This window comes from Fusarium fujikuroi, chromosome FFUJ_chr06 (genome assembly GCF_900079805.1).
Source record: "Fusarium fujikuroi IMI 58289 draft genome, chromosome FFUJ_chr06".
NCBI classification, from domain to species: domain Eukaryota; kingdom Fungi; phylum Ascomycota; class Sordariomycetes; order Hypocreales; family Nectriaceae; genus Fusarium; species Fusarium fujikuroi.
In genome coordinates, this window is record NC_036627.1 from 4,219,602 (window position 1) to 4,234,805 (window position 15,204).

The 15,204-nt window shown below is 44.9% G+C and overlaps 6 protein-coding genes; 3 read left to right on the plus strand and 3 right to left on the minus strand.

Moving 5' to 3' along the window:
- Nucleotides 1–253: 253 nt before the first annotated feature.
- FFUJ_06695 (related to potassium channel beta subunit protein) lies at nucleotides 254–1,311 on the plus strand (the record flags this gene model as incomplete). XM_023580049.1 has 2 exons in its annotated part: nucleotides 254–317; nucleotides 365–1,311. 2 exons carry the CDS (start codon nucleotides 254–256, stop codon nucleotides 1,309–1,311), a joined length of 1,011 nt encoding a protein of 336 aa, XP_023432781.1.
- Nucleotides 1,312–1,950: 639 nt separating this feature from the next.
- FFUJ_06696 (uncharacterized protein) lies at nucleotides 1,951–2,851 on the plus strand (the record flags this gene model as incomplete). XM_023580051.1 has 2 exons in its annotated part: nucleotides 1,951–2,438; nucleotides 2,491–2,851. The coding sequence occupies 2 exons, from the start codon at nucleotides 1,951–1,953 to the stop codon at nucleotides 2,849–2,851; spliced, it is 849 nt and encodes a 282-aa protein (XP_023432782.1).
- A 228-nt stretch (nucleotides 2,852–3,079) lies between these two features.
- Nucleotides 3,080–5,219, minus strand: FFUJ_06697 (related to cutinase transcription factor 1 beta; the record flags this gene model as incomplete). XM_023580052.1 has 3 exons in its annotated part: nucleotides 3,080–4,049; nucleotides 4,101–5,085; nucleotides 5,144–5,219. The coding sequence occupies 3 exons, from the start codon at nucleotides 5,217–5,219 to the stop codon at nucleotides 3,080–3,082; spliced, it is 2,031 nt and encodes a 676-aa protein (XP_023432783.1).
- Nucleotides 5,220–5,929: 710 nt separating this feature from the next.
- On the plus strand, nucleotides 5,930–7,267 carry FFUJ_06698 (uncharacterized protein; the record flags this gene model as incomplete). Its single annotated transcript, XM_023580053.1, has 1 exon — nucleotides 5,930–7,267. One exon carries the CDS (start codon nucleotides 5,930–5,932, stop codon nucleotides 7,265–7,267), a length of 1,338 nt encoding a protein of 445 aa, XP_023432784.1.
- A 261-nt stretch (nucleotides 7,268–7,528) lies between these two features.
- FFUJ_06699 (uncharacterized protein) lies at nucleotides 7,529–9,375 on the minus strand (the record flags this gene model as incomplete). XM_023580054.1 has 8 exons in its annotated part: nucleotides 7,529–7,653; nucleotides 7,708–8,043; nucleotides 8,096–8,233; nucleotides 8,288–8,659; nucleotides 8,717–8,827; nucleotides 8,880–8,906; nucleotides 8,962–9,194; nucleotides 9,248–9,375. 8 exons carry the CDS (start codon nucleotides 9,373–9,375, stop codon nucleotides 7,529–7,531), a joined length of 1,470 nt encoding a protein of 489 aa, XP_023432785.1.
- A 581-nt stretch (nucleotides 9,376–9,956) lies between these two features.
- Nucleotides 9,957–12,553, minus strand: FFUJ_06700 (probable DUR3-Urea permease; the record flags this gene model as incomplete). XM_023580055.1 is given in 6 exon segments in its annotated part: nucleotides 9,957–9,988; nucleotides 10,429–10,594; nucleotides 10,646–11,083; nucleotides 11,093–11,890; nucleotides 11,931–12,433; nucleotides 12,517–12,553. Coding segments are annotated over 6 exon segments (1,974 nt in total).
- Between the last annotated feature and the right edge of the window lie 2,651 nt (nucleotides 12,554–15,204).

Sequence of the window (15,204 nt, forward strand, 5' to 3'; positions counted from 1 at the left end):
GTAAGCAGTAATTTTGTTTAAATACAGGCTTTCGTAGTGGGGGGTTCCGCCCCGCGCCATTTATCTGTTGGCAGTACTGAGTGGAATACGGTTAAGACAGGACCCATCTGCTGGCCAACCCCTCTCTTAAAAGGCCACAAAACTCGACCTCGAGCATAGCATTCGACTTCTAACCTTCAATTATACAATTGTTTGTGACATTTCTAATATACTTTATCGACATACTTCCAATTGACCGCCCTCAATTCTCATCATGCCTCAAACGCAAAAGGCTCGTGTACCAGTCATTTTCGGTGCCATGACGTTTGGGAGAGAAGGTAGAGTAGCATTTTTATCAAGCGAAGATTCTTGCTAATGTCAGTAGGCGTTGAGCAAGCACGTATCCATGATCTCAAGGAAGCTGGTGCCATGCTGGATCTTTTTCAAGAACATGGCGGTACGGCTATTGACACAGCACGCGTGTATGCTCAAGGCTCCTCTGAGGAGTACCTTGGGCAGCTGGATTGGCAAACTCGAGGTTTCCGAGTTGACACCAAGCTATATCCTAACATTCACGATGGGACTGGCAAAATCACTCATTCTGCCGATGATCTTCGGAAGCACCTAGATGAGTCTCTCAAGGCCCTCAAGACAGACAAGATAGATCTCTGGTATCTCCATGGACCAGACCGCGACACGCCATTCGAAGAGACTCTGAGAGCCTGTAATGAGTTGCACAAAGAAGGGAAGTTCAACAGGCTCGGGGTGAGTAACTACATGGCTTGGGAGGTTGCCTATATGAGCGAGTTGTGCATTCGTGAGGGATGGATTCGACCTACCGTTTATCAAGGAGTATACAATGCCATCCATCGAACAGTTGAAATGGAGTTGTTTCCTTGTCTCAGACACTACGGGATCACATTCTATGCCTTCAGTCCTCTGGCTGGAAGCCAGCTAACTGGGCGGTACAAGCGGGACACTCAGGATACAGACATTGAATCCATGTCTCGCTTCGATCCAAACACTTTTCAAGGTCGCAAGTACAGAAGGCGATTCTGGAACGACGTCATCTTTGACGCGGTTGAGCTTATTAGGGATGAAGCCGGAAAGCATGGGCTCACAGAGATGGATTGTGCTTTCCGCTGGATTGAGCATCACTCACAGCTTGATCCTGAGCGAGGCGATGCGGTCATTATTGGAGCCAGCAGTAAGAAGCAGCTGGAGCAAAACTTGGATCTTCTGGAGAAAGGACCTTTGCCCAAGGAAATCGTGGATGTTCTGGACAAAGCGTGGCTGATTACCAAGGGCAGCGTCAACAATTATTGGCATTAGTTGGCTATTAGGTTGAAATGAATTTTACTATTAGCAGTCTCATCGTTACCTATGATTTCCGATTGACTCTATTGATATTGGTAAATTGACCTAGTTAACATCTCATCAACATCAAAACCCAATCTCTTTCAGACGCCCTGCTGCATTGCGTCGTTTTCCATCCTGAAATGGTGCCATCCTGGCGCGGGGACGTAATGACCTCCGGTTTTCGGATCTCATTGCGAGCCTGAAAGATTGAGAAATCCGATTGGTGGTTGCTTTTTGTTTGCTTGCAAGTGTGTGTGCGCAAAGAGATAACGGCGCATGCTTATCGCTGTTGGTTGCACTCCATCTCGGATGTATCGGCATCAATGAGCAGGTTACCTTGCAGTGAGAACCATGGCAAACAAGTTTGATGAATCAGAAGAATCAGATCATGCGATCTACATGCCCATCCAACTGCTTTCGGTAATTCGTCACGAGTGTTTGGGCCATTACATGCTGCCCACTGCCTTTGGCAATGCTTTTTACTTGAGTCACCTGATTACTTAGCTTTCCCCCTCGGTGCACTCACATAGCTCATTACTCCAATGCCCGGCGTTCGAGACGATCAGCAGCTCAATTTTAATACACTTTCGCATTTACAAGGTAGCTTCAATCATGACGGACTGGAAAGACGCTGAATACACTCTTTACTCGTCCCCCTTCTCTCTCTACTCAATGATGGCCCGTCACACCATCCAGCTTGGCCCAACGACGCATGGTGCAACACCACCAAAAAGCATCACCCTACACTTCATCAACCACAAGGCCCATGAGAATCTCGACGAAGATTACTTGATCAACGTCAACCCAAGAGGTCAAGTTCCCGCGATGAAGGGCAATCTCCTCAAAGAAACTCTGACTGAGAGTCGTGCCATCTCTCTTCATCTCGCAGAGAAGCACTACCCTGCCATGCTGGGGGACAAATATGAAAACTTCGTCAGAGATCTCTTTGAAAGACTACATGCTGTCTACGGACTAACAATCAGTAACCCGAAACCAACTGCGGAAATGACTCAGCGTAATCCGTCGCCAGTTGAAGAGATGCTCCAGAGGACTGATATTAGCCCGCAGTATCGCGCCGCTCTAGAAGCCAAACTTGCCTTGTAAGTTATATGTCATATTCTATAACAACATTAGACTTACAGAACTCTTTAGTCACGACCAGCATAACGCGATTGCTTTCCAACCTGATGTTGTAGCTAAGCATCGCGCAGATCTCAAGACTATATTTGAACAGGTCGTGGAGCACCGTAAAAGCAGTGGCTCTTACGAGGACCATGATCAATGGACGTTTGGGTCAGATATTGGACCGACTATACTGGATAGCCATCTGCTCCCTTTTACCTTGCGATGTCTGGAGGTAGGCAGTGATGATCTTGTACCTTTGGAGCTGCAAGATTGGGCCAAAGCGAAGGAGAAGAGCCCTTCATGGCAGAAGGTCATGCATGGAAAGCCGACTACTTATCATCCTTCAATGGGCCCTGTTGCAGAGATGTCTGAGATGATGACTCTTTGATGGCGTAGTTGTGGTGCCGCTAATTTCTTTAAAATCAATATTTCAACATGTCCCACCTAAAGGCTCTCTATTCCGTTGTTTCCCTATCAGGTCTAGAAAAAGACATAATCTATAAAGGCGAGGGTACACCTTTCTGGGACGCATGGCTTTAATCGACGGCCCAGGTCTTCTAATCAGACTAGTTTCACCATACACCAATACCAACACGTTTTATCTCTTTCCGACTACCTATTGCGTATCATCGTAGAAGAACAAGTCTAGCGCAGAAGTGTCTATCATGAACAAATCATCCAACAGGGGATCTTGAGTAGATCCTAGAAAGCCCGTGCTTGGATAGAAATCGGTAGTTGCGGGCTGTGAATTGGAAATCAGATCAGCCAAGGCAGCATTTGGTAGTGTTTGAGCTTGCTGGTTAGTCCACGGAGGCAAATTCTCGCTTAGATGCTCATACGATGATGGACCACCCTGTGGATTTGGCTGAAGATCAGGTGGTGGTCGACGATGTTGCCCAGGTGTTGTAACGTGTTGCAGTCTCGTAGACGCCTTTTCAACTCTCTCTTCTCTGACCTTGGAGGCCCTTTGCTCAAGAACCTGCATCAGCCCTTTCGCATAAGTCCAATACTTGACTAACTCGCGTAAGGTTGCAAGAAATGTGTCAAGTATATGCCGCGATTTGGCAGCCAGGAGCGGCTTGCTGGTGCTGATCTGGTTCAGAATGTAGATGGTTGCTGTAAACAGCACATGATTGCTGTATAGCCATAAGGAAGAGATCATCCTTTTGCTCAGTAGGACTTCAAAAACAGACGCAATTGCTACTGTTGATTCCCTGCAAAGGATGGCGTTATCTTGTGTTTCGGGAGATTGATCCCTGATGGCGGGCTTTGGTGCTGGGCGGTGGATCAGCAGAACGAAGTTATGATGGGTTAGGTGAAACAAAGATTGCCAGATATCAAGGTCGGAAAGTTTAAGTTGCAGCCTTGGTGGAAGCTCGAGCATGAGATTCCCAAGAGATTCATCTGCTCTCTTGATAGCCTCAGTTCGTGCCTCTATGGAAGATCGCGGTGACCAGCCATCTCTTATTGTTTGTGAGATGATCTTACAAAGCTTGGTATGATAGGTGATAAACTCAAACTCCGCCCCAGGAATCCCTTCGAGGTCAGCAGGCTTCAAATCAGTAACATCCGAGTCCCATAGGTTTCTGACATGGTTAGTGGGCATATTTCAAATTAGAGTTATAGGATGAACCCACATAGCTTGAGGCCGACCAGCTGAGGTTGCTGAGATTGTGTCAAACTGGAAGAGAACCCACCAGATTCGGACATACTTCCGCTTGTAGACCGGTAGATTCGTTGAGTGGCTGGCGTCGCGGTGAAGTCCCATGGCCATTGCCGTCCTTATAGCAATTCCAATCCAATGCCAAGCATTGGCATCAGAATACCAGGTCAACAACAGCGGCACCTGAACATAAATAAGTCTATCATGCCATGAATCACTCAAGACCAGATATTTGGCTCTTTGGAAAAAGGCAGGAAGTAGAGCAAGCATACTTTCATCTTGGGATGCCAGCGTGTGTGCTCCAACGAGTAGAATAGCGTTGAGAAGCGTCAAGCAGAGGGGATTCATGCGATCCTGCTCTTGGTATTGGGTCATGAACAGCTCCTCATCCACAATTGGCCACCCACAGTTGACGAGGTCAAAATAGGCTTTGATCAGTCTCATTTCAAGAGCTTTGCTGGGTCGTTTAAGGATCTCTTCTGGAATATTATGTGCTTCGTACCAATTCTCAGAAGAGTCTAACTGACCGTTGCCAAAGTGAAAGACCTTATCAAGTCCAGTCTCAGAGGTGCTCTGTGGCACAAGGTAATGGCAGTTAGAGAGCTCGGATCCAATGAAATGACAACGAGTCCGATGGCCGAGCTCGACCTGGCTAAGCTCGACCTCTGTTTTGTCATTGCGGTTCAAGAGGTGGGACCCCAGATCTTGCTCGCCATCCTCTCTTGCAGTGGAAGCTGGCTCAGTGACTATAGGTGACAGGGCTGCTGGTGAGTTTGTAGCTTCTCGAGGACGGAGTGGAGCAAGAATGGCTGGCCGGTTCAAGGATTGTCTTGCGTCCTTTTTGTTAGGACACATGCGACACCCCGATCGGCCATGAGTGTTGCAGTTCGTACAAGGAATGCCTTTGTCGACAATGTCGCAGCGGATCTTTCGCTGGCGGCAGTTGATGCAAGCTCGTCCTTGGAGTACTGGTCAGCAATTGAGCAAAGGGAGGTGACCCAATACAGGGTAACTCACTCGTAGGTCCATCTGCGCGAGGCAATTGTGACCTCTTGGTCGCTATGTTATGCGACCGGGGGCGATCGCAGGACATTTCTGTTACAGCTAAAAGAAGTTGCTGCAGAGAAATTTTCAATTACTAAGAATGTGAAAACCTCTAGTAGTCGGACACGAATTGCCATGGGATTGTGCAAGAATGAGAAAAAGTCATTCACTTGCCCAGTCTCGTTTAGTGGCCGTCATCAGCAATCTGACCATACGTGGCGTATCAGTGGCGTATCGATGGCGCATTAGGCAATGTGGCTGGTTCCAACTTCGATAGCTCAACTCGATACTGGTTAGAGATATTCAAGATTGGAAAAGAGGTTTCCAATTGAGTCTCCGGCTGTAAAATGATAGAACCAGGTTTGTAATAATGCGATTGGGTGCTATTTGTCATCTTTACATCGACTTTTTGATTGTTCATCTTGAGTCTCGGCATGATCAGCCAATCAAGCTCGAAAGAGACTCCGGACTCCGGGGAAATGGACCAATCACGGCGACACTCGGCCCAAGACGTCAGAGCGGCCCAACAAAGCTTCTCGGTCTGCGGCACGAGAGCCAATCAGAAAGTCTGCTTCAGCCCAGAAACACCTGGATATTATCATGAAGAGCGCCGTCTCGCCGTTTGCTTATCAGCGTACGGTACATAGGCAGTCTTCAGCCTGTTATATATAGAGTGAAGAGGAGTCACTCCATAGCAACGAATTGGTATTTGCATTCAACAACGAAGAGACGTGAAACTCAAGTTTTATTACCATCAGCATGCCTTCGCGATATTTATTTCCAGCACGCGCTAACCATGATCTTACCCTTGAGATTACCATTGATGGCCATTATGAGTCCAAAGTTTATACGTTCGGTTCCACAGTCTCTGGCTTGGTCACAATAACAGCCCATCACCAACTGCCTTTCCAGTCTCTCCAGATTGATCTAAGAGGCATTACCTCGACCTGCGGCCACGCATTTCAGTACGGCACACCTTTCAAGACCCACGTTTTTATGCAATTGCAAATGCCAATTCCTACATCAGCTCTACCTGTCAACCAGTCCTTTGAGCAAGGACAGTTATACCACGTTCCTTTTCGATTCGTGATTCCCCAGCAACTCTCATCCGCTGCATGCAACCACCAGAATAAAGCAGTCAGGGAGCGACACCTACGGCCACCGCCAAGCATGGGTGCTTGGGATCGTGATGACCTTGCAGGTGGTTCTGCAAACGTCGATTACATGATCAGAGCACGTCTTTTGTTGAGCAAGAACAAACGGGGAGAAGAACAGTATCTAGATCAGAGTCGTTCTTTCAAGGTGATTCCAGCCCTTCCTAAGCAACCACCGCTTCATGTCAGTCCTGAAAACCCAGAGTACTGCTTATCCAAGAGTAAGACGATCAGGAAAGGTGTCGTTGGCACAAAGATGGGGCTTGTGCGCGTTTCGGCTACTCAGCCAGAACCTATTCTACTCTGTTTAGACGGACTCAACTCTCCCATGTCCCGTATACCTATCGATCTAGAATACATTCCTATGTCAAGCAGCGCACCACTACCGGAGATAAGGGTCAAGTCGGCCACCATCGAAACTTTTACAAACTTTTGGCTTGGTATAGACGGCTACTTACCAGATCACCATCAAAAGCCATCAAATTCCGTTGCTCCAACAGCACCATGGTTAACCTCGCATGCCCTTGTCCTCACTGGGAAAGAAATGGCAAGGTGGCAGAAAGACAGCCAACACGTCTCTGAGAAGGAATCAGAGAAGAGGTTCTCAGAGCCTTTGGATGTTATCCAAGACTGTGCAGAACCTCACTTCACAGCACGCTCACCTTCATGTGCCTCCCATCGGGACTTTGGCTCATCTAAGTCTAATTCCTACAGAGCTTTCATTCTACAATCATTTGGGCTCCCTACCGAGAAGTCTCTGTTCCTCCCTACCTTTTACTCCTGTCTGATCAGTCGGACCTACCGGATTAGAGTCAGTCTAGCTATAGGCGCTTATGGCAACACGATTTCCCTCATGGTACCGCTACAGGTGGCGGTTAATGGACTTGACGATACTCAAAATCATGGTCACTTGAGCTCTGTGAGTGTAATAATCTCTCTTTAATTCGGTATAAAAGTTCTAACATGACAAGATTACTCTCAATAGTGAATACGAACAAATAGGGGAAGTTCTTCCCCCATATAGTCGTTTGAGATAAGAATACAATCTCAGCTCTCTTGATTTAGTACAAGATAATTTAGTCTGTCTTTCCATAACATTGCAGCGCGGAGCTACCTTGATAAATAAACAACTGTCCTCCAACTTTGAAGAATAAACAGTGCATTGATCCCCATGTTGACTCAATACACTGATTGCGGTTTGTCATCAGAGATAAACAATTAATGCTTCAGAAGCCTTGAGAGTCACTTCTAATTTTCCCTTCTTGACTGAAAACTTTTCACTATTTTGCTTTCCGCTCAACTTGCAGTTCTTGTTTGAGAAGGATTGACCTGCATAAATTGTTAAGTGAAGTTTTCCATGATGGATAGGTTACTGAGACATACCTCCGATGCTAGGCTGGGGAGATGACTTGGTCTGTATGATAGGTACAGTTGTTTCACTGCTTGGTCCGGTCATGCGGAGGGCCTGGACCAAATTGGTTCTCAGCCCACTAAGAGTGAACTTGGTTTCAGAGCGCTTGCCACTGCCAGAGTAGTAGTCTGTGTTAATCATAACGGCCTTGAATGCTTTTCCGTTCTTGTAAATGATGTATTGAGCATAGGGGTCAGTGCCATTGTCGCTGGCAACGATGGAATCTCCTCCGGCTACAGCGAGAGCACCGAAGTAGGCACCATAGAATGGGGCATTTACATGATCACTCCACCACCAGTTGAAGAAGGCTTGAAAATTAGTCCGAAGTGTTTGAGCATCTGGAACATTTATTGAACTTACCCTGGTTGATTGTGCCTTGGTGATAGAACAGTCGCTGAATACCAAGAGTCAAGGCGCGAAGGGTCTTGTCAGTTGTCTGAATGGCCGATCCAAAAGTGGAATCCATTTCATAATCGAGCCCATGGAATCCGGTTTCACCTGAGTGGTATATAAGTAGATGCTGGGATATACAAGGAGTATGCCAAGCCTTACCTAGGATGTACGATCTTCCGACAGACTTTGCACCTGAGATGGGCAGCAGGCTCAGATCCTGGACAACTCTCTGATGTTTCATCTCAGGACCCAAGTCCTCGGCGGAAGCGTTAGAAAACGCGTACAAGTGGCCATTGTACACTTTGGTAGCATCTTTGACTGTCTTGTTGTAGCTGGTTTCGATGAGATAGGGCAGATTAGGCCAATTGGGTTCGATTTCAAAGGGAATGGCATATCCACCTCCAGCTAGGATGGGAAGAGGGCTTTTCCAATGGTTGATAAAATCTTGCGCCCAGTCAGCTGCATTTCCACCCTCCTGAGTCTCGTTCCAGGGAGCTTCTGCCACTGGGTACTGCCAGTACTTCCAGTACACTGTAAGAACGAGTTAGCGGAGCCTAGTATTCAGACTATGTTTATGAGATATCATACAATCAGGCTCATTGCCGAGTTCGATTGCCCAAAGATATTTGGCCACCTTTTCCTTTGCTTTCAGAACGGCAGAAAATGTGTTTGTCCTATTGTTGAGTCCTCGGTTGAACCCTGTACCTCGTTAGTGTTTTTCATTCCATAACTAACATGTCAAGTTAATTACCAAGAATGGTGTCGCTTCCGAACTTCTCTGTTCAAGTTTGCTAATCAGCACAAGTTTTCTAAAGTATAGGAATAGGACATACTAATCAGATCAAAGAACTTAGGCCCATAAGTCAAACTCATAGGAGCCTCCAGAGGGTCATCAACGCTATATGAAACATAGCCCCTAAAAGCAGGATCGTAGGTCGCTCTGTCTTGCGTTGTTCCTCCGATGCGAATAGGCATTTTCCGATTATAGAGCTTGTTAAAGTGATCGATACAAGGAAGGGTCAACGAGATGTTGGTCATGTAGGAGGGCCACATGAAAAACTCAAATCTGTTAATGGAATTAGATCGTTCCAGTCAAACAATTCACATCCAGAGACTTACGAGGCCCCTACAGGTGTTGGATCAATCCCAACGGCGTTTTCAGGCTGAGCATCAGGAACAGCATAGTTGGGGGCAGCTAGAACAGAGCTGCCTACAGCAAGGCTTGCAAGTAAAAGAATATAAACCATCATATAAAATAGACCGGTGAGGGTTAATTTGCTATCTGTCGATTTGCCCTGTCATAATTACAAAGGGGGGTTATTTAACCTATTATACATCTTTCTCTTAGCCTTTTATGTTCGGGTTATGTTACTCCGATCTGGAAGCAGAGAGGTTAAGTAACAAGGATAACCTGTCTCAAACCTTGCTAAAGCTTTACCTAATGTAGATTTAGTTTTTTACCTTCCCCGCAATCCCCGTAGTCTGGTAATATGGAGTTCTTGGTTGTTTTTACTTGCTTAACCCGTTTAATCCCTGCGTTGGTCATTAGGTGACTTAGAACCACAATCCAGGTATCCCGTCAGGCCCGGATTGTGTAATGCCGCTTCCCCACAGTCCCTCGGGGAGTTAGCTGGCTATCGGTTCAACAGTGGCCGAGAAGTGATTAATTTCATGTCTTCATAGTAAGATCAGCTAGCAACAGCTCGACCTTCCTTCACGCCTTGGGGTATTGTTAATTAAGAAATTATTAAGTGAAGTTAACTGGGATTTTTCAGTGTGTTGGCTTGAGATGTCTGATTGGGCTAGAAGGGTTATTTGCAGTTGAGACTCATGGTTGAGAGCCTGAATCAGCAGAGAGAACTTAGAGATGTTATAAGCAAGCTTTGACTATTAACTAATTCTCCCAGTATGTCGAAGAGCAGCAGATACATTGCATCCGAGACACCAGCACACTAGCTAGTAGAAATACATAATCCTTACACACATGATGTCTTTTGTATGTTCCGGCACTTCTATATAATAGCAGGTTTAGCAGTAAGTAACCCTTGTCCCTGCTGTCTCTAATATATCCTATTATGAGTCTAATGCTTTTCGCTTCGGATTCTGCATGATTCAATCTGGAAGTCTATTGTGCCAATCTCTATGTAAATTAGGATGCTGTTGCTAAGCTTTACAGGGGCATTCTGGCTTAGCTGGAAATTAAGCAGGCTGGTGAGGCAGTGCGGCTTAGGTGTTACATACAGGTAGGTAGTCGGAAGCAAATTGACCCCGGCCACGCTGTCTTTGTCAACCCTACTTACCCTCGTGCTCTGTCATCTCCTGATCAATGCTCAGATCGTCCTGGGCAGTAATTTTCTCAAACCCAAAACAGGTCCGTACAGAAAGAAGAAGTGTTGATCGCGATTGCCATCGTGGCAACAAGGTAATAACAAGAGCAGCCCCCCATGCCCAGATGAATGTGATTGCCTGATATGCATTAGCAAGTGTCATTAAATAGACAAGTCACTAATTACTTACCACCCAGCCTGTAAAAAAGCCCCTGGAGAATACATAGGAAGTGCCAAACATAGGAAGCGGCCATAGAACCATCATGCTGATGAAGAATATTATCGTGGCAAGTATGGCCTTGTGTGTTCCCCTCTTGAGAAGCGCGTTCATCTCAGGACTTAGAGTTTCCGCCTGAGCCTGCTCCTCTACTTGGCGTGCAGTTATTCCTCGAACATCCATGTCATTGGAAGTATGAATGCCTGCCTGAAGAAGAGACCAATTAAACTGGTCAGTACCAAAAGCATAGGTAACTGCGACAGAGAAAATGATACCTGATAGCACAGACACCACGTTTCCAATCAAAGGAGGCATGACCTGGCTTGTCGAAGATATTGTTACCTCGCCGTGGAGGGCATGTGCAGAACCCAGCCATGATGTAAGAGAGGTAATTGAACCCAGAATCGGGGCCTAGATTACGGCGTGCTTGCTTTGCTTCTTCCAGAGAAGAGTAGCATAGAAAGGGAACACAGCACAGTCACAGAAGATTCCAATGCAGGTGACGATATAGTTGACACTAATTGCGGTTCTTGAGATACCTGTAGCAATAACAGCCATAAGTAGACTCCATATAGCGACAGCAAAGTGCGACATGCGAACCAACTGTTTTACAGACGCGTCTTTGTTAAAGTAGCCCTTGTAGATGTCATAGATGTAGACCGAGGCGATGGATACAGTGTCAACACTAAATCCAAAGGTACAAGCCATGAAGACCATGATAAGAACAAGGACTAAACCAGCGTTGCCCATCATTGCGCCAACTGCGATCGGAAATACCAGGCCTTGTGGTACTTCTTTAGGGGTGATAGCACGAGGAAGAAGTTCAGTGAACTCCATGGCGCGAGCTGAGAGGCCAAAGGTTGTAGCTAGACAGAAGGGAATGCTAAACCAGGCAACGCCCCCAATGATATAACCTGGGAGGGTTGCTGCAGGATCGGCAGTGATGGACTTCTGGAATAGCTGGACATCAATGGTACAGCCAAAAATGGCGCACCAGAGGATGATACCAAGGAGTATGGCATCGTTTGATCTCATCGTTAGGTACTCTCCTCCAGCATTCCCTGGGACTGGAGCTCGGGTCGCAGCCTCCTTGAGAAGCTCCCAAACCTTATCAGGGCTTCCAAGAACAGGGCCGGGCTTTGCGTAAGCCACGAAGACGCCAGCCAGAACGATACAGTGGATGAATATAGTGTTCATGTAGTCCGTGATGATGACAGCCTTGAAGCCTCCACTGAGAGTGAACAGAACGATTCCGCACGGTAGGAGGAAGATATCTGGCAGCGATCTGATTCATTCCAGTCATGGCACTAAAGACAGCGGAGCCACCAATCAGGATGTTTACGCAGTTGATGACACAATAGAGTGTTGAGTATGCCATGAAAACGATATGACCGCCCCGACCGTATCGGATTCGACTAACTTCGAAGAATGTGTGTGCCGCAGGGGCTCGACGCTTCAGCTCGATCGCAGACATAACGAAGACAGCGAAGACAGCGATGACAGTGAGAGCTCCTGCACCGTAGAAGTAGGCTTCCGCGACTCCGAAGCTGTATGACCACGTGGTTGATGACAGAAGAGTCGACGCAATGGTCCAAGACGAAACAACAGCTGCTGCCGTGAGGCCGGATTTAATGGAGCGTTTTGCCATAGTACACATTTCGGAGCCCTGGACCTCATTATGATACTTAGCTGCCCAGCGCGAGATGAGGAGGACGATGGAAACGAATAGAGCGCCGAAGCCAAGGATGATGGCATATCCAGCTACTATTGTTTTAACATGGCTGGGTTAGCAACTAGACCAGGTATGTGCTACTGGAGTAATCTGATCTTGATATGTGACTTACCCTGAGGGAGTTGGCCAGTCACTTGATGCACTGCCATTGCATTCGAGTTATGGGAAGTCTGCAAGAGAATATACTAAGTAATTAGCAAAGAGAGACATGGCTGTGTTGGTCAGTGGTTGGACCTCGAAATACACACAAAGAGTAGGCCAAGTGACTGTGGGAATCAATAGGTAGACACATCTTATCTATTTATAAAAGCAGATTAAAGCAGCCTTGTTTGATCTGCCAAGGGTTACCATTGTTGAATCACTGTCTACTATCATTTCCATAGACGAAACGTTGCGCGTTCCCCATGGGGAGATACCGAGATAGGGACGGGTGAGGAAGCACTAGTCTTGATTGGGTTTTGAGGACCGCATCTCTTAAAATGTAATCACGATGCTGCAAGCCAGTGAAAATTTTCGTTCTAGTGAAATTTATAAAGTATATTGGCATTTCTACAGCCTATCATTGGCAACAAATGGTCACTGGTCGCGGGACACTATTTCCCAAATAGGCAAACCTTGACGAGCCAATCACCAACTCAGTTCTCATATGAAGAGATCGCCAAACCCTTCTCGAGACTCTAACCACCTAACCAGGTGCTTTGTATCTTTCACAGACAGGGAACGTCCTGCTTTATCCCCACAGGAAGCAAGCTTGGCTATCGAAATGAACTCGGCTGGCCAGAAGTCCCGCTTTGGATGCATCCGCTGCAGGCGTCGACGTGTGAGTTCCATCCCAGCCCAGCCTAACGCTCCTTGCCCCTGGCAAGATCAAATGTGATGAGGTGAAACCTGCTTGCTCGCAATGCAGCAGCGAGAGCCATGCATGTGAGTACCAACGCCCGGAATTCAAGTGGTGCGACGGCCTAGGATCTATCAAACCCACCCGTCGATCCGACACCAGCAGTAACAGCAACACGAGCGGTAGAAGCACTTCGACGCGCCAGGGTGAACTGCCTATCCAAAATGGTGCTTCCATACCCCAGCACTCACTCGATCAACTGAATCCGAAAACTACTACTACACCTATCGCCATATCCGACCTCCTAAACTCCGAATCATCCTTCTGTCTTGACCAGTTCGAGCTCGACTTTTCATCTGGCAATTTGCCTGATATCCCAGACCAATGGGCGTTACTGGAACAACAATCCTCAATCCCTTTCCTCAATGCGACAACATTTTTCGACGTGCTCCATTATAGCGCCACCGAGACAGAATCTGAGAGCATCAGATCTGCTACAAACAATTCGTTTTCAACATCCTTCCAGGCCGGTCTGAACTCTTACTCTATATCTCTTGAGATACTGCCACAGGCAACCGCATCAGTAATATCTTCTTCCCCTTGGGAATTCTCCGCGGTTGCGTCTCTGCCAAGCAACCCGATCGGGCCATCGCCGCTGCTCTCCGACGCCTCAACGACCTTTGTCTTCCATTATTTCCGTCACATTGGTCCACTGTTCTGCTGTTGCCTATAAATCGACAACCCCTTTGTCACCGATATTGCACAAAGATGGAATTCATAGACTTCTAGGTCTCTACCTTACATACTACAAGCATCTCGGCTGCGTATTTGTCCGAATCGACACCACATCTCCTCCCAGTTGCTAGAAGACTTCAGCAAAAGGCAAAGAGCATTATAGATTAAGAGCTAGAGCGTTTAGATAAGAGTATGGATTAAAAGTCTATAGGATTTAGTATTATAGTTAAAAAACATACTAAAAGGGTCCTAATTAAGGCTATAAGTAATAAATATTGAAAGCTATTTGCCTATAGACCTTTAAAATTTTATAAACTTATTAATAAACTTACTATTTTTATATAGTAAATTTACTTAAACCTAAATTTAGGTATTTATATATAATACTTTTCTTAAAAACTTTAGTAATTTACTTTTTAAATTTAAATTTAAGTATCTATATATCTTTAACTCTTTAAAGCTTTTAATAATTATTTATATTTTAACTTTAGGTTTAAATATCTATATATACTATTCTTTATCCTTTCCTTTAATCTTTTAATATTATTTTACTTCCTTTTTATACTTTTTATTTACTCTCTTTTCTTTATTTTTTTACTATTTTAATTATATTTTTAATTTTTATATTATTTCTTATTTAATATAATAATAATAATATTACTTATATAGATTATAGTAATCTATTTCTAGTTTTTAGGCTATATTAATTTTAGCCTTTTCTATATTTCTAAATCTGTAATAGCTATTCTAACTATAATAAGGCCTATTATAAAGCCTATTTTATTAAAGTTTTAAATATTATTTAAATAGATACTATACTTTATAATTATATTCTATATAAGCCTAAACTAGCTGTAAATAATAGTTAGATCTTTATATTTAGCTCTTTAATAGTTATATCTTTAAAATAAATATATCTTTAGCTTTAGTTATTACTTTATAAAATTATAAGCCTAACACTTACTAATAGGTAATATATTGCAGTTAGCTAATAGAGAATTAGCTATTTTTTCTATAAAATATAATTATAAGGGAAATCCTTATAAATCTAGGTTAAAAATAAATTAAACTATTATCTATTTCTTTAAATTAAATAGTTTCTATAAATTTAAGATAGAATTGCATTATAATTAAATGCCATTTTAGCAGCAATATAATTACCTCTTATTAATCTTATAGTTCTTTATAGTATATTAAATATTAAGTTTAAAATTATTTTAAAGGGCC